Consider the following 17,500-nt stretch of genomic DNA (forward strand, 5'->3'; position numbering starts at 1 on the left):
ATTGTTTCAGGTGTTGTTATCTGGTTGTGAGCATCAGCAAACAGCAGCGTCAGGTGCTGTCTTCATCCCGTCTCCGTGTGATTCCAGAGAGGCCGGTTTTCACCAAGCAGCCGGTGAACCAGGTGGTGCTGGCCGACGACACCGTGGACTTTGTGTGCGAGGTGCACGGAGACCCGACTCCGACGGTCCGCTGGCGCAGAGAGGAGGGGGAGCTGCCGCGGGGCAGGTACGACCGCTGGAGCTCAGCGACGGGCGCCACGGAGGCCTCGCGTGAATAACAGCAGGCGGCGCTTCCTCCGCGGCCGCCGAAGACGAGCGGTGACCATCAGGCAGCACGCTCCCACACACCTCACGCATGAAACTTTAATGAGCCGTCAGGGGAAGAAGGGGAAAAGGTGCACGTGTTGTCAGCAGGATTCAGATGTGCACAGGAAGACGCTCATTGATTTTTCGTCTGCTGCCTGAAGCTTTACAGGACATCTCACTCAGACGCCACTCGGACCCTGTCGGCTGCAGTCACGCGCATGTTTGTGCTAAAGCCAGACCTTTAAACCTTATGTCTGTTTCTTGTAAAAATCTGTTTAGGCCGTAATCAGAGACTTAGCAAAGCATATGTCAGGCTCTGTGCTCATCCCCAGTAAGAGGTTTAGAGCAGATCACCCGCGTTTGTGAGTCAAAGCTGGGACCGGCCGCCTCACGCTCGCCGCCCTGTTTCTGCAGGTTCGAGATCCGCAGCGACAGCAGCCTGCGTCTGAGCCAGGTTCGAGCCGAGGACGAGGGGACGTACACCTGCGTGTCTGAGAACAGCGTGGGGAAGGCGGAGGCGTCGGGGACGCTGCAGGTGCACGGTGAGACGCAGCGTCACGCGCTGTTACGACTGCCTTCAGCTCTGAATACATCAGTAAATCAGTCACAACACAAAAAGCCCACATTTCACTTGTTTTTGGTATGAGTCGCAAAAATCTGTCACCAAGTCCATAATTATTCTTATTGTTGGTTGTAGCAGTGTTTAATTTTTTATTTATTAGCTAAGGGAGATTTCATTTTAGAGAGAATATGTTGATGATGTCTGAAATGTTTTTACCCAAAAGGAGCCAGACGAGTAACTGTGCAGACAGGCAGACAGCCGCCGCGGCCGCATACCGCTTCTCGTATTATTCCACTGATGACATGCTGTTAACTGAAACTATAAGAGGTGGAAGGAGTGAAAAATGGATTCTAAGTTCTTTTCAAGCCTCGACTCCTCATCCCCACGGAGAGAGAACCGAGATCAAAAAGCATCGAAATTGCATTAGAATAAAAGTCAGTCCCTTGAAAAGAGGCGCTCGGATGAGAAATCTGCCTTTTTTAGTGATAAAAGAGAATATTTAGAGTTTGACTAGGTACCAGGGCCCTCCGGTCGGTGCTGACACCTCTGACATCTGTCAACACATGTACTCACGCGCTGCATCCACAGGCGCCTAAGCACGTTTTACTAATAGAATGTTGCAGCGGGACGAAGGAGTCGTTCCCAGAAGCAGCATTTAGGAAAATGGGAACGGATTGTGGGGCGTCGCAGGCGGCTGCAGTACTAGTAGTAATAGAGCTCACATGTACTGTATGTGTGAGTACACACACACACACACACACACACACACACACACACACACACACATTAAAGGTCTCATCCTCACCTGTCGTCCACAGTCCGTTCATCTCTCCTGCTTCCACTTCATTCAAACATTCAATCATTTCCTATTATTACTCATTCTGCACACACTGAGGCGCCTCTTGTTCAAATATGCCATCGTCCTGTCATCATGTCACGCTCACTCATCCTTCTTTTGCATTTTTTTCCTTTTCCGTTCCTTTTGTACCTCATCTCCGAAGGCGACGGCCCATTCAGTGAGTATACATTTTCATCCCATCTTTGCATGCGTTCACTGTGTGTGTGTGTGTGGGGGGGGGACTTAACAGTGAGGCACACATAAAGAGGGAGGGAGGGAGGGAGGGGGGCGGCCATGTTGGAGGAATGACCCCAACCGCTGCTGCTGTTCTGCCCGTTTGAATAGAGGCGAGTCGATTAGTATTTAAATACTGCAGCTCTGCTGGAAGGAAGCAGGCTTTTGACTCACGTTGAAGCTTATCTAGGTGGAGCCTCTGTTATTCTATTAGTAGCAGGAAATGCCTTCCATGTTTAGCAGGGACTTTTAATTGAGCATGCCAACCCTTTTAAACAGCTCGGCATAGAAGGAAATAGCTGTTTTGTCTCTTCTATCGAGCTGCTTAGGGATGAGATCGCGTCCACGCCCGTTCGTGTACGGCTGGTGATGAAATACAAAAACGCTGAGGATGAAAAGGCAGCAAAGGAGGCAACTTTTGTGTAGTGAAATTGAAAAATACCAAATCCACAAAAACCACTGTCAGCGGCTGCAGGGCCTGAGCTGAGACAAGCGGAGGAAGCGTTGGGGTTCACAGCATGTGTTTGTGTTCAAAGGGGAACTTCATTGTAACTTATTTTTTCTGTTTTATGCGTTTGCTCAATGCGTGATAGAGAGAGATGGAATAACCCTTTAAAGCTACAACACGCAGGCATCTTCTCTGCTCATTAGAGAAACCCACTCCACTTGGTTGACGCCTGTACTTTGAAGTGAGCATGCTTTGGCTAAAGAGTTCCTTCAATGGGAACCTGGGTTTTTATTCCAGGGTCTGTGTGGAGTTTTGCATGTTCTCCCTTCATGGGTTCAGTCCAAGAGTTCTTAATGTGGCTCTGTGATGGACAGGCGACCAGTTCAGGGTCTGTCCGGTCTTTCAGCCGACTGAGTGGACAAAGATCAGTAAGTAGGTGTGTTTTGCTACAGACAGGCCAGAACCTGTGGTCGGTTTGAAATGCTCCAGACCCACTTTGTTGGATGTGAAAGAACTACGGCCGCTTTGCACTTGTTACTATTAACTGCTATCTGTTCTGTGAGACATGTGCGTGCTTTAGGCGACAGCCGCCTGTCAGTGATGTGGCTGCATCTTACTGCCACCATAAAAGCCTCACAATGACCAGCACCTGTCCAGGTGCTGCACCGGTCCAGTCCTGTCTCAGCAGGGGGTGGAGCCCTGCAATGACTGCATCCATCATGACACTGTGCCTGTACAGCCTGCTGGAGATTTCTGTCTCAGCTTTCATCTGTACATGATTTGCATGCGTGTTTAGCTTTAAAAGAAAAGCCAACAATGAAAGAATCAAACCCCAAAGAGGAGCTGCTGCTCTGGTCCATTCGAGTCTCTGGTCTGCAGCCCCGAGGAGCAGCAACAGCAGCACAAACAACCACCCCGCTCCATATTTTACTGTGGTTGCACCTCAGACAGGACGTGAACTTGATGTGTGTCCTTGAGCCTCACGTCGTGCGCTGGAGTCGCCAGTGGGCGGCCGTTTGTGAAGGTTTAACACGTTTCATCACCAATTTTATAACCAACCAGTTACATTCATATATCATGTAGAGACAGGAGGCAATATAAGCTTCTGTTCAATTTGATTAAGTTCCATTATTTAACCTGTGGGAAAGGTGGACTGAAGCCTGCTCTGCCGTTATAAAGGCAGAAATGATTGCGCTGTTGCTCAGACTTTTATTTTAAGGCATGTTGTACCTCCCCCTAATTTATATATAGATGCTGGTTCAGGGCGCACAGGTCCCCACCATTCAATAAATACAAATATGAAATATGTTACAGCTGGAATATGGAGGAAACAACTTCCTCCTCTGTTATGTTTTCAGTCCCAGGAAAGGGTGCGTATGTGAGAGGAAGAGAGGGCGAGGGGATGGGGGGCATTGAGGGACAGGATGAAGCAGCAGCCGCAGCAGCGTGAGAGTGTGTTTACTCAAGCGAACGTGTGTGAAACACGCTGTCTGCACCAGCGTGGGACTGTGACAGCTGCCTGTCACATCCAGGCCCCGAGGAGTGTGTGTGTGTGTGTGTGTGTGTGTGTGTGTGTGTGTGTGTGTGTGTGTGTGTGTGTGTGTGTGTGTGTGTGCGTGTGTGTGTGTGTGTGTCTGTGCGTGTGTGTGTCTGTGCGTGTGTGTGTGTGTGTGTGTGTGTGTGTGTGTGTGTGTGTGTGTGTGTGCGTGTGTGTGTGTCTGTGCGTGTGTGTGTCTGTGCGTGTGTGTGTGTGCGTGTGTGTGTGTCTGTGCGTGTGTGTGTGTCTGTGCGTGTGTGTGTGTGTCTGTGTGTGTGTGTGTGTGTGTGTCTGTGTGTGTGTCTGTGTCTGTGTGTGTGTCTGTGTGTGCGAGCATATGTGTGTGTGTGTGTCTGTGTCTGTGTGTGTGTCTGTGTGTGTGTGTCTGTGTGTGTGAGCATGTGTGTGTGCGTGTGCGTCTGTCTGTCTGTCTGTCTGTCTGTCTGCGTGTGCGTGCGCACGTGCGTGTGTGTGTGTGTGTGTGTGCGTGTGTGTGCGGGTGCATGCGTGCGTGTGTGTGTGTGGGGGGGGGACTGAGCTGCTTTGCTTGTAAGCACTTTGTCCGCCTTCGCTGTGTGTTTGAACGCGACGCGTTCGCACAACGCAGCGAGCGTCTGTCGGCGCTGGTGTGTGTGAGTGGGAGCACAGCGTGTGGTGAACAGCTGAAACCTCGGCTGTTTGCGAGGATGATGCATCTCGCTGCACTGAGAATCAGGGATCGTTCCTGCTGCCACACACTGCGACTCCGGCTCCATGTAAGTCACAGTCAGAGGTCAGAGGTCACGACGGATCCTGGAAAGTTGAAGGGAAACTAACAGTCAGCTCAGCTGAGGGGAACCCTGTGTTTATGCTCTCATTAATAACTATGTGATGCTCATTTCTCACCACTACTGCTCACTGCGCTTTACGCTCATGATTCTGTGGTGTAAATGAGAGATGAGGCACAAACATGGAGGTTTGCAGAGAAATTGTAAACACTGCTCTCCCGTCTTCCCTCCTCAGTCTGACAGTTCTTATCACTGGAGCCGTGAAAGGCAACTTTCAGGCGCCGCCTATTTTTAGCTCCGTCTCAGCGTCAGCTTCGCCGCGTCTTCTCCATCCAGAAGAACCCAGAGGAGCCTTTGGGTTGTGATCACTCTGCCCAGTTCCCTGCTTCCTGCAGGCGGTGCCTGATGTCACTTCTTCAGCCTGCGCTGCGTTTAAATAAACGGGAAAATCAGGCGCTTCCGGTGCTTAAACAACTCCAGCACCTGTATCACATGTAGCGCGCGTGTGTTTTCATGTGTAGAGCAGCTGTTTTTGTACATTCCAGCTCATGTCGGGTGAGAATGTTTCTCTCTGCCCTGAATCTGAGCTCGGTGTCGCGCCGAGTGCACCCATTATTGCTAATTATTTATCGGAGCCTGAGGCGCTGAGCCGCGTGCCTGCTCAGATCAAACATTGTTATTCTCCAGACGGCTGCGTGGAGCACGCACGTCACTTTAATGGCCTGAATATTCCGATCTGTCACCGTATTTGGGTCAGAGTGGCGGCGTGGTGGCTGATGTTGGTTCTGCAGGAAAGGCTTGCGTGGCGCCGGCTCTGAAGCGCCGTGCGCCAGTGTGTTCGCACGAGCCCAGAGTCACGTTACGCTGCAGTCTGAGCTCGCGTTGCTCAGCGAGTGAAAGGACGGACACGCTTGAACTTTGACCTTTTGCCACGATGACATGGGATCAGGCAGCCCCTCCCCCTCCCCGTTAAAGAGCCTGCTGTGACCACAGGGGCCTCAGTGCATGGAGCCATTCAGTGCTAAAGAGTCAGTCTTTGTGGTCCAGATTTATTATTATATTCATGTTATTAGTAGATTATTTGATGTGGCTGGTCCAGTCACAGCGTTATATAAGGAAACCCGACTATCACAGTGTAATTTTTATACAAATTTTATACAAATGATGACAGTGTGTCTCAGCTTCCTCTGCTGCTGGCGGATGAAACAAACTGTCAGTTTAGTTTGTAGTTGTTGTTTTTCTATATTCTTGTTTTTTTGTTAATATTGTTATTTGTTTAAGCATCATATTTCCTTGACTACATTACGTCACATTATTTATACAGATGCTCAAAGCTTTTATACATAAAATCCAAACTTGTTGGTGCCTGTATTATTCTCTCTTCACTCTTTACTGCATTAATGCTAATTGAAACTCCGGGTGAATGGGAAGCAGGAGCTTCTATAGCTTCTAAAACACACTCAGCATGGTGCAGTCACCCCCCCTCGTTCCCCTCGTGCCCTCAATCTGCATTCAATCATATCTGATGAGTCTGGAGCTCAGGACCTCGAAGGTGACCCACAAACCTGGTTTTAGGCCTCTGTGGGTTCTGGGACGACCTTTTTGACATTCTCCTCCTCTCCTCTCCACCAAATATTCATCCTCGTGTACAATTTCTAACCAATAATTATAATAGATTATAATAATATTTTATTATTATTATTATGTTAGGCTCAATGTGTCGTAGTTCAGATTTGAACCACAAGGCCTGACTTCCGTTGTCTCCTAACCGCTCCTTTCTTCATGTGGCAGTGCCTCCCCAGATCGTGATCCGGCCGCGGGACCAGATCACGACCCCGGGCCGCACCGTGACCTTCCTCTGTGGGACCAAAGGGAACCCCCCGCCGGCCGTCTTCTGGCAGAAAGAAGGCAGTCAGGTAATAAACGCCCGCTGGTTTCAAATTAAAAGCACTGCGACGCCGTGTGCCCTGCGAGGCGTCCGTCCGTCCGTCAGCAGAAGGGAAACTCAGCGACAGGGCTGTGCTTATCATGGCTCCCACTGGTGATTTTATGCACTGGCAAAAAAAAGCTGGAGCAAAGCCACAGGTGAGTATATCATTTATACCACAGGTCTAGAAAGTGTTTTTATATTTCTTCTCTGTGGAAAATTCAGTAGCCACCGTTTACCAGATACTAGAGATACCAGGTCACTGAGGCGTAAATATATCAACATATAGAGAAATGCAGACAGTTTTAGCTGGTTCCCATTCAGGCCCCTGATACATGTTTAACACAGAGCCTGTGTCTCTTCTCACTGTCATGTTCTTTACTCTCATCCTCTTATCATTTTGTGCTGTAGTGTAATGCCAGGAGTGACGAACACACACACACACACACACACACACAAACGCTCGCACACACACACGCTCACACACACACACACACACACACACACACACACACACACACACACACACACACACACACACACACACACACACACACATGCTCACACGTTCATGAATAACTCTCTGTGTGGGTGATGGAAAATTAGTATGAGTGTGTGTGTGTGTGTGTGTGTGAGACAGACGAGCAGATGATAAGCACTGCAGCCTGTTGGAATGCGCTGAAAGGTTTGATAGAGTGTGTGGGAGCCTGTAGTGTAGCTCTCGTACAGATCGGGGGGGGGTGTATTTGGTGGGGGCTTCAAGAATGCGCGTGGGAGCGGGAGAACAAGAGTGGAGGACTGCGATAAAGAGGAAAGCATGGAGGAAGAGGGAGACAGGAAGTACGTGGGCAGCAGGTCAGGAAGACGCTGCCTTTCAGGACACATGCACTTAAATCCTGTTAAAAGAAGACCAACGCAGACGACGTGACCCTGCGCTGCATAGAACCTGAACATCCTGCTGCCTCGCGTGGTTCCAGCTGTGGATTCAGTTATATATTGAGCTATAAAAACCCATGTTTTTAAATTTGGTGTTCAGGTTTCGTAATAACGTGTTAGCATGAAAGCATCTGTCTGTTCTGGAGCAGCGTCAGTGATGAAGCAGATTAGTCACGGTCTCATCATTTATTTTCTTACTGTTTTAATGCAGATCTGCTTCACCAAACGTTAGAACTGGGTGTTAAACAGTTTTCATCCATTCATCAGCATCATTATGTTTCTTATGTGGCACTTTCATTTCCTGTTTTTTGCCGTTTTTTAAAGATCTGCCATTGACCTCTGCTCATGTTCAACGTGCGCATCCGCACTAATGTCCTTGTCTTTTGTGTTTGTGTTTTGAAGCACCCGAAGGCAGACGCTCCCAAATGCTTTGATGCACAGGTTGAATAAGTCGCCCTTGTACATCAGGCGCAACCTGCTTTTAAACCCTCTATTAAAACACATTTCTCTTTGATTTCAATGAGTCAACGCCTTAATCAAACGTTACACATGCCTGTATATTGATTTCTCATACCAATGCAACGTGAATGCTAACTACAAACCACCGTGGGACTGTCTTCCCCAGATTCTGCTGTTCCCCGTCCAGGAGCCGTCGCAGTCGGGCCGCTTCTCGGTGTCGCTGAGTGGGGAGCTGACGGTCGCAGACGTCCGCGTTGAAGACTCTGGCTACTACATCTGCCAGGCCATCAGCGTGGCCGGCAGCATCCTGACCAAAGCCCTGCTGGAGGTGGAAAGTGGTGAGTGGATTCACAGTCACACAGGGAGGTGGAGGGAGCCGTGAACAGCAGCAGTAGCAGTTTACAGTAAACAGGCCTCAAGTACAAACTGCAGAGATGTGGACTGTTAGCTTTCACTGTTTAACATCACTGCTCCTGTTGTAAATCAAATCAAAGGCATGATATGATCATGATGGTGACATCATAGATTTCCTCTTTGCCACTGTAGCAGACTAACGTTGAGTCCTTGTTACCTGCTCTCAGGGACGTAGTGATGCTCCTGAAAACGGCCTGTGACCTCTATGGAGTCGTGTCCTGCTCTCTCTCTCTCTCTGTAAATCGTAGTAATAATACAGTCATAAAAGCCTTTTGAAATCGACCTTGTGTGTAGAAATACTTCTGCAATGACACTGATTGTACACCATTTAAATTGTCCTCTGGAACCAGTGTATCCACCGGTTTAATCATTTATGCTAATGAAATGGGAAAATAACTTCCTCGTTCAAGTTAAATGAAGAAAAAACACCTAAAACACAGACGTGAACATTTGCACCGCGCCGGTGAAGACGCCTCCCTCCCTCCCTCCCGCCTTTTTGATCCCTCAAGATGCTCTGCTTGAACCTCCTCCCCTCCCCCCACTGTGCACCCATATGATTTCAAAAAGCCTTCAAACCTGCCTCAAATTAAAATATCCCTCCTGCAAACGAGCGAACAGCGGGAGCCTCTATCTGATGTAATCAAAAGGGACAACTGCTGATGCTTCTATGCAAATAAGCCGCTGCAGCATATGCTTCCCTCCCTGCAGCCGTTCCACCCTGGAAGCAAACAGAGATTTGGATCCGTTCTGTCGACTCTAAACTGCGTGTAGGTGTTACACGTTTTGAGTTGGCCTCAGTGATCACACACATCACAGTCTCTACTAAGGGAGGAGACCAGATCACACCTGCATTTGCTGCACCTTCAACTCCACACTGTCTCATTCTAGGTGCTTGGCAGGTAGTTTGAGGCCAGCGTCCTGGAGAACACTGGTTCTGTGGATCCGTCCCTTCATGTAATCCAGGCGTGGCTCCGTATTATGGACCGAGCTCTGTGGGCTTCACACCATCTGTTGCCACAACTCCTGCTCCTTTTGTTTCTGACTCTGGTTTGTTTGGGTTTCGCTGCAGCTTGAATCCAATCAGCTGTCTCTCTGATGGGATTGTGTGCTGGATAATAGCTCAGACCCTTTTGCACAGACCTAGTGAAAGTAAATATATGTTGTTCAAACAAGGAACTAGCTCCAGATTAATCTCGCAGAGCTCCCGTATTTATTGTCAGCTGGATTAAAAAATATATTTCCGTCCAAGCTTTTGCTCAATTTCCTGTCAAGTGGTTTGTCGTTACGGGGCTGTATCAACATGCTCCTGTCTGAGAAGAATCGATGTCATCCATCTGCATGTTGAACTGGGGCAGGGCCAGAGAGAGTGGACCCGGGAGCTTCTGGGAGCGGATGGGCTTTTCTAGCAACATTTTACATCTCGGGACAGGACGATCTGGCTCCTTCTTTGCCCAGTCACATTATAATACTGTAAAATGGTATAATGACGGGAATGCTGCTCTTAAGGCTCAATCAAATAGATTTTTTCACAGCCTGACTTCCTCCTGTCTCTGCAGAGCCTTCAGACCGCGTCCCTCCCATCATCCGCCAGGGTCCTGCCAATCACACTTTAGCTCCAGGTTCCACTGCTCAGCTGCACTGCCACATCATGGGCAACCCTGTTCCCAGCATTCAGTGGGAGAAGGACGGCCAGAGGATCCTGGGAAACGATGGTCGCGTCAGCTTAATGGAAAACGGCACCTTTCAGATCACGCACCTCCAGGTATTCAGAAAAACACAAAGGAATTTAGAAATTCATATAAAAACACATTTTATAACAGAATCATTGTTGAAATTCCCATCCATCCATTATTCCATCACACCACACCTTCCAGTGAAATACATTGTACTGTACATGCTTAGTGCACATCAGATGTCATGCTGTTCACACAGAATAAACAGGTCCCGCATCGTAAAACACTGCAGTTTCAATTAGCAGGAAAGTGTGAGCCACTTAAACGGAGGACATCTTTTATGGTTTGCTCCGATGATGCGTTTTTATGAGAGGAGGGGAACGCAGCAGCACAGCATCAGCGAGTGTGAGCTCCATGCTAATGAGCGCGCGAGGCCATTAGCAGTCGTTAGCGCCGTCCGACTCCACGCTAATGAAATCCATTCTGCCCAGAATTCCCTCCTGGGTGCGACGCGCACCTGAGGTCAGCGCAGCGCGGAAAGACTCGCCGCTTAATTGATTGTGGGTTCTTAATGATTAACGATCGCCGGGACTTGTAATTAAATCCTTAATACATCAGCGCAAGTGAGGAGTGGACGACTGAATGAGTGAGAGTCAGAGCGTGAGAGGAGGAGAGGAAGAGTGGAGAAAGTTTCATTTCTGCTGTGTTCAAGTCGTGTGGGAATTAAAGAAATGACTTGATGGCTCCGATAACAGCGTTTGAAGCACTCCTGCTTTAAAACTCATTTGAAGCTGTCAAAGCCAGAGCTGAAGCTCTCTCAGACTTTGGTTCAGTTGGATCACATTCCTCTCAGTGAACAGACGTAGACGTTTTCATGGCAGTGAGGTTGTTGCTGTTGTTGTTTTTCTTGAACAGAAATGCATAAAATATAAACCTTTGATGTTATTGAGAAGTAACAAATTTACATAAAATTATAATAAGAACCGACGTGTGACAGGTAAATATGTCGACTCACTGCTGCCGTTCACGTCCCTGTACTTTTCTTTTTTAAAGCCATAGATGCTGATTATTTCATTTAATGATTCCCCTCAGTCTGAGACTCTGTGTCAGTGATACTGTACATACAATCACTTTATAATCATCTCTTAATGTGAGCTCTGCCATTTATTATTCATTCATTCATTATACACACATTAAACACAAAACACTGAGCTTCATTCTTTGCATGATAAGAAACAAAGGCAATCATGGCTCATAAATCACGTTTTAACCCTGTAATAATCAATATAAATACGCGATCTCATCTGGGCCCTGGAGGCGACAGATGGTCTGTTTGTTCCTTGAAGCGGCGATGAGGCGGTGCCGTTGCCCTGGGACGTCTGCCAGACCCTCTACTGCCACCGGTACCGGTGCCAAGACATCCTGGACCGACGGGGGGGGGGGCGCTAAACGATAGATGTGGGTGTGTGTGTGGGTCAGCGGGTGTAACAAACAAAACACAAGTCCGATGTGAGCAGCACGACGCAGGCGCTGAGTCAAACGGATCAGTCATTCAATCAGGTTAAATCAGGGAATCAGGTCCATGCGCTGACTTTATATCCCCGTGTACGGGTTCTACAGCCTGTAATCACATTTCCCTGCTGCCCTCGAAAGTGGACCTGACATCATTAGCAACCTGCTGCTGTGCAGAAGCCATGTTAACGGCTCAGTTAGCTGCTGCTAGAAGGGAACAGACTGACTGGCAGGTGACTGAGGACAAGTTGGTGAACGTTAAGAATGCAACAAATATATATGTATTAAAATGTGGAGCTCCTCTCCTTCCACTCTTCCATTCACCTCGTCCATTTTTCAGCAGCCTGCTCAGTGCAGCGCTCCAGCTGCAGGCCGTGATTAACACGCAGGCGTCCAGCTGTTTACCCCAGCGCTCCACAGCAACGCTGAGACGGGGTGCGAGGTCTTTAACCCGTAGACGGGAGTGAGCGGCGGCGCAGGGATGTCGTACAGAGAGAGCCCCGTCCTCTGTCTGCAGGTTCTGACAACCCACTTAGGCCTGAGTAATTCTCTGTCAGCGTTACTGATGAGCACCCACACGTGCAGAGGGGAGGATGGGCGACGCTCAGCAAGACATCAGTCACGGTCGGCTCCGCTGTGCATCCTCTGCATACTGTATAGTGTGTGTGTGTGTGTGTGTGTGTGTGTGTGTGTGTGTGTGTGTGTGTGTGTGTGTGTGTGTGTGCGCGTGTGTGTGTGTGTGTGCGTGTGTGTGTGTGTGTGTGTGAGTTTATGTGTGTGTGTGTGTGTGTCTGTGTGTGTGTGTGTGTGTGTGTGTGTGTGTGTGTGTGTGTGTGTGTGTGCGTGTGTGTGTGTGTGTGTGTGTGTGTGCGTGTGTGTGTGTGTGTGTGTCTGTGTGTGTGCTTGTGTGTGTGTGTGTGTGTGAGTTTATGTGTGTGTGTGTGTGTGTGTGTGTGTGTGTGTGTGTGTGTGTGTGTGTACTGTAAATAGAGCGGAGGCATGAGCTCATTTTAATTCTCCCATGTAGAGTTTACATTGTAAACTAATTTCTCTCACAACATGTTTTATTTTTCACCAAATGCCAGGAAGCGTGAGATGGATTTCTCGCCATTAGAAGCTGTAGCACAAGGCTTGTGTGGACGCTGCCAGTAGATGTACCGTGTGTGCGTGTTCACCGCACCCTTCGTTCGGTAGAAGGTTCTGGGTTTGAATCCCAGGGTGACCTGGTGCCTCCTGTGTTCGCGTGCGTTCTCTCCGCTTCCTCCAGTTCCCTCCATCATTCCTTCCTCCATTGCCCGTGGGTGTGAGTGTGTGAGTGGGTGAGTGGGTGTCCACGGGGAAGGTACTGGGACAGGCTCCAGCACCTCCCGACCCCCACAGGGATCGAGCAGTAAAGGATGGATGGATTTAGGGTTTGATCTGATCATGAGACACACATTAGACTGAAACGCATGATTCTTGTAGACTTTGTTAAAGGAGCAGCCATCAAACACTGCATTTACACCATATTGTAATTAGCTGGGCTGTTCTCAGGTCAGTGGTTGCAGACTGTGCTTTTGGTTGTGATTCTACGGATATGAACAATACAAACAAAATAAATGATTCACAGTGTTGAGAGGCAGATGTTCTGCAAGTTGTTCCTACCTCAGTGTCACATTAAAAAGCCTCTCGGCGAGAAAAACAAGAACATCTCATGTGTTCGCAATTCATAACACATCTATGTTTTGGCTTGGCCTCCTAAACCTTTACACACACACATGCACACACACACAAACACACACACAAACACACACACACACACACAAACACTCACAAACACAAACACTCACAAACACACGCATGCACTCACTCACTCACTCACTCACTCACTCACTCACTCACTCACACACACACACACACACACACACACACACACACACACACACACACACACACACCTCTTAATTACATGTGCTCGTGCCCCGTCCAGAATGCCAAGTAGCTGTTGAGTGTGGAGCCTCAGACGCTTCTACACCTCTTGCTGCTCATTAAAATTCGGGGCTTTGATCCCTCCGTTAACCACTCCTCCTCTGCCGCGCAGGGATCACACGAGCAACATAAAAGCCACCGGCTTTGACTTCGGCTCCGACTTCAAATAAGTCCACAGAGAATTTATCATTTATGGGAAAAAGTGAGCCAACTATTATTGACAAAACGTCCCAAACGGATGCAGTTAATTAAACAGATGTTATGAATGCAGATTCATATTCACTTATGTGGAATAACAAGAATTAATACATTAGAGAAACAATTCAAATACACTGAACTGATGATACACATTTACTGTTGCCAGGAAACAGACTCTGGGGTTTACACCTGTCTGGCTTCCAGCTCCAGTGGAGAGACGAGCTGGAGTGGAGTGCTCACCGTCAAAGGTAAATGATGTCTGTTTGCTTTAAACGTACAAATGACAGCTGCAGCCCAGGACAACGCACAAATGGTTCATACCAAATGTCCTGACTGTCAAGAGGTTACTTAACATGCTCTGATGTTATGAGTATTAGTCCTGTGTGTTAGTCAAGATCAAATAGTCTCAACTCAGAGTCAGTGTGAATGAGGAGGCGTCTGCTGATCATCTTTTCCCACCGTCCTCTGCTCCTGGACCCAGAGAGCGCAGACACGGCGGAGGCTCAGGCCGCGGAGCCCTTCCAGCTGCCAGGTCCACCGCACAAACCCATAGTCACCGATGTGTCCAAGAACAGCGTTTCTCTGACCTGGCAACCCAACGCCCACGAGGGGGGAGCTGCTGTCACCTCCTACATCATCGAGGCCTTCAGGTCAGTTCACACTGAGCACACAGACGACTGGGAAGTGTTCATTACTGCCTCGGAAAGACGTGACTTAACATTAACAAAACTGGTCACATGACATCGGGACCAGTTTTGTCCAACAACCGAAGCCTGACATGAGTGTCTGCTCTAAAAGCCCTAAAGCCCTTCAGGTTTCCTCAGAGGAGGCTCAGCCATGGTTAATTAGGTGGAAAGTTGATTTAGCGGAGCAGGAAGGCGACTCAGCGTCAGACGCAGATGAGGATCAGGAAACACGTTCCATCACTGACAAAGACTGGGACCGGCGCAGCTCAAGCACATCCAGATGTGGCCCCTGGTGGAGTGAATCTCTATAAAGCAGCTGGAGGGGGGGGGGGTAATGCAGTAACATCTCCTCAACGGACGTGGAACCATGTGTTGGTCGAGTCACGGGGAAGTGAGTGTGTTCATATGTTTATTTAGACTCTTAAGTGTCTAAGAATTCATTGGTCATTCTACAGTCTCACATGTGACCGTGTGAACTCCCTGTGAGCGGTCCCTCCTCAGCGGTACATTCATGAGACTGCTTTGGTCTAATTGTGCAGCACGGTTCTAAAGTGATGTCCCATAACAGCCACAAACACACACACACACACACACACACACACACACACACACACACACACACACACACACACACACACACACACACACACACACACACACACACACACACACACAAGCCGTGGGGAAAACCTGAGAGTGTCAAACAAGCGCGTGAAGAGGCCTCTGTGACTGCTCCACCGCCATATCGATGAATTCATAGATAAGAAAGGAGACAAGCGAAGCGGTCGGGGGGGGTGCATCTACCACAAGGCCAAGAACGTGCCCTCATTTCCTGCTGGCAGCTGTGCCTTCATGGCAGCCTCATTCCATTATTCATCAGGACAGCTAATGGTCTCTGGTGGAGGAAACCTTCCAAGCAGCTTAGTCCCGTCCACCAGTGTCACCACTAAGAAATGTTAGAGGAGCCCAAAGCTGAGGTTGGCCTGGAGATGTTACTCGTGTGGTGGGTAATTATGTAGCTGCTGTCGCACCAGCATTGCAGAGCACCTCTGGATTCAGGCGCAGACACAAAAGAGGGGCAATGTAACGTTTGAGTACCACAGGAAACCCCTGTACTTTAGCTACACAGCTGAACCAACATGTTCAAACATCATGGCTTCTTATTTACAGCCGTCCATTATCATCATCATCAAACTGTAACCAGAACAAAATGATTGGTGAAAGTTGACAAGATGAGGACCTACGGCTGTAAAACCTGTGTTCCTCTGCTATAAATGTATTCCTGTGCTTTAGATCACTATACTTTACATTTCACATGCAGGAGGTGTGTCACTAAACACGGTTCCCCTCCGTTCTGTGCAGCCAGTCAGCGGGCAGCACGTGGCAGACTGTGGCCGACGCGGTCCGGATGGAGACGCACACGATCACCGGCCTCTTCCACAACACCGTGTACCTGTTCATCGTGCGAGCCGTCAACGCCTACGGCCTGAGCGACCCCAGCCCCATCTCTGAGCCCGTGAGGACGCAGGGTCAGTGCCCCCACCCCTAATGCTGAACGAAACCCAGCCCAGCGCGCTGTTGACCCAACCTGTGCTCTGCCCCCAGATGTGAGTCCGACGGGTCAGGGTGTGGACCACCGGCAGCTGCAGAGGGAGCTGGGGGAGGTGGCGGTCCAGCTTCAGGAGCCGGTGATGCTGACGCCAGCTTCCATCAGAATATCCTGGACCGTGAGTGACTCCAGCCTTTGTTTCTTGTGTGTTTAAGGCAGAGGATGGATTCTCATCTTTCTAGCTCTTTTGACCTGAAGGTGGATCGTCAGTCGCAGTACGTGCAGGGCTACCGCCTCTTCTACCGGCCCAGCGGCACCAGCTGGCTCCTCCAGGACATCCACTCCCCCTCTGAGCGCAGCACTGTGCTCACCAGCCTCCTCAAGGGAACCCAGTACGAAATCAAGATCCGGCCCTATTTTGATGAGTTCCAGGGCAAGGACAGCCGAACGTTGCTGATTCGAACCCTGGAAGACGGTGAGTTCTGAAGCGTGTATCAGAAACGGATGCAGACTTTACATGAAGTCGGCCAGATTTACTGAACCGCTCCAGTCTGTTCACGTCATCTCAGCATGTTGCGGTTAATTAGCTCTTCTCCTCGATTCGGCTTCATTTACATTCATCCCTGTTTGTATTGAAGTCTACTCTAGCCTGAGGTTGTGAGCAGGTTGATGTTTTTGATCCTAGTCCATGAACCCAAAGAACCTCCTTTGGTTCAGAGAACCCTCCATTTCTGGGTCTACATCCACTATTGTTGCTCACCACTTACTGCACATTGAGTGCAGCATGAGCGAGTGAGGATCTGACTGCCCCCGTCTCCCTGCCTCAGCCCCCAGTGGCCCGCCTCGAGCTGTTACTGTGGCAACAGTGAAGCTTGGCAACAGCTCCAGCGTCAGCGTGTCCTGGGAGCCTCCGCCCAGCGAGGGGCCCGGCGGCGCCGTCCACGAGTACCGGGTAACGGGCCTAGAATCAGCACCCAGCGCACGGTAGCGCCTCCAGAGCTCGGCTGCACTGACCCGTCCGCTTGGGCTCCACAGGTGTGGTGTGTGGGCGTCAGCGGAGACAACCAGACGCGCTACCACATCAACAGGACCGTGGATGGCAGCACCTTGGCCACGGCGCTGAGAGGCCTCATGCCCGGCGTCACCTACCAGGTGGAGGTGGCGGCGGTGACCGGCGCCGGCGTGGGCGCTCGAAGTCAGCCCGTGTCCGTCCTCATCAGTGAGTCCACTTAGTTGCAGGCTCTCAGTGTGGTTCATTTGTGTAACCAGTCCACGTGCGCTCCCTTTACCTTCACTTCCTGCCTCGTCCTCTCCAGAGCCGCCGGCCCAGCAGGCCCCGGCGCCAGGCGGGGGGGCCCCCGGCGAGGGGGGGGAGGAGGGCAGCGTGAGCCTGGCCGAGCAGATCACAGATGTGGTGAAGCAGCCGGCCTTCATCGCGGGCATCGGCGGCGCCTGCTGGGTCATCCTCATGGGCTTCAGCGTCTGG

General features: G+C 49.8%; 1 protein-coding gene across 4 annotated transcripts in view; it reads left to right on the forward strand.

Moving 5' to 3' along the window:
• robo3 (roundabout, axon guidance receptor, homolog 3 (Drosophila)) overlaps positions 1–17,500 on the forward strand; it is a 98,025-nt gene that overhangs the window by 74,655 nt on the left and 5,870 nt on the right. For 3 of the 4 annotated variants that reach the window (XM_029174203.3, XM_029174204.3, XM_029174206.3), the window contains exons 5-18: positions 88–226; positions 721–848; positions 1,870–1,884; positions 6,484–6,608; positions 8,181–8,352; positions 9,985–10,190; positions 13,946–14,027; positions 14,261–14,429; positions 15,828–15,994; positions 16,071–16,192; positions 16,273–16,489; positions 16,842–16,966; positions 17,050–17,233; positions 17,331–17,500. The exon at positions 17,331–17,500 is cut by the window's right edge and continues 70 nt beyond it. In XM_029174203.3, coding sequence (XP_029030036.1) covers positions 88–226; positions 721–848; positions 1,870–1,884; positions 6,484–6,608; positions 8,181–8,352; positions 9,985–10,190; positions 13,946–14,027; positions 14,261–14,429; positions 15,828–15,994; positions 16,071–16,192; positions 16,273–16,489; positions 16,842–16,966; positions 17,050–17,233; positions 17,331–17,500 — 2,021 coding nt within the window. The remainder of the gene's footprint in view (positions 1–87; positions 227–720; positions 849–1,869; positions 1,885–6,483; positions 6,609–8,180; positions 8,353–9,984; positions 10,191–13,945; positions 14,028–14,260; positions 14,430–15,827; positions 15,995–16,070; positions 16,193–16,272; positions 16,490–16,841; positions 16,967–17,049; positions 17,234–17,330) is intronic. The other variant, XM_029174205.3, reaches the window with a different exon arrangement.

The sequence above is a fragment of the Betta splendens genome, chromosome 14 (assembly GCF_900634795.4).
Source record: "Betta splendens chromosome 14, fBetSpl5.4, whole genome shotgun sequence".
Taxonomy (NCBI): Eukaryota; Metazoa; Chordata; class Actinopteri; order Anabantiformes; family Osphronemidae; genus Betta; species Betta splendens.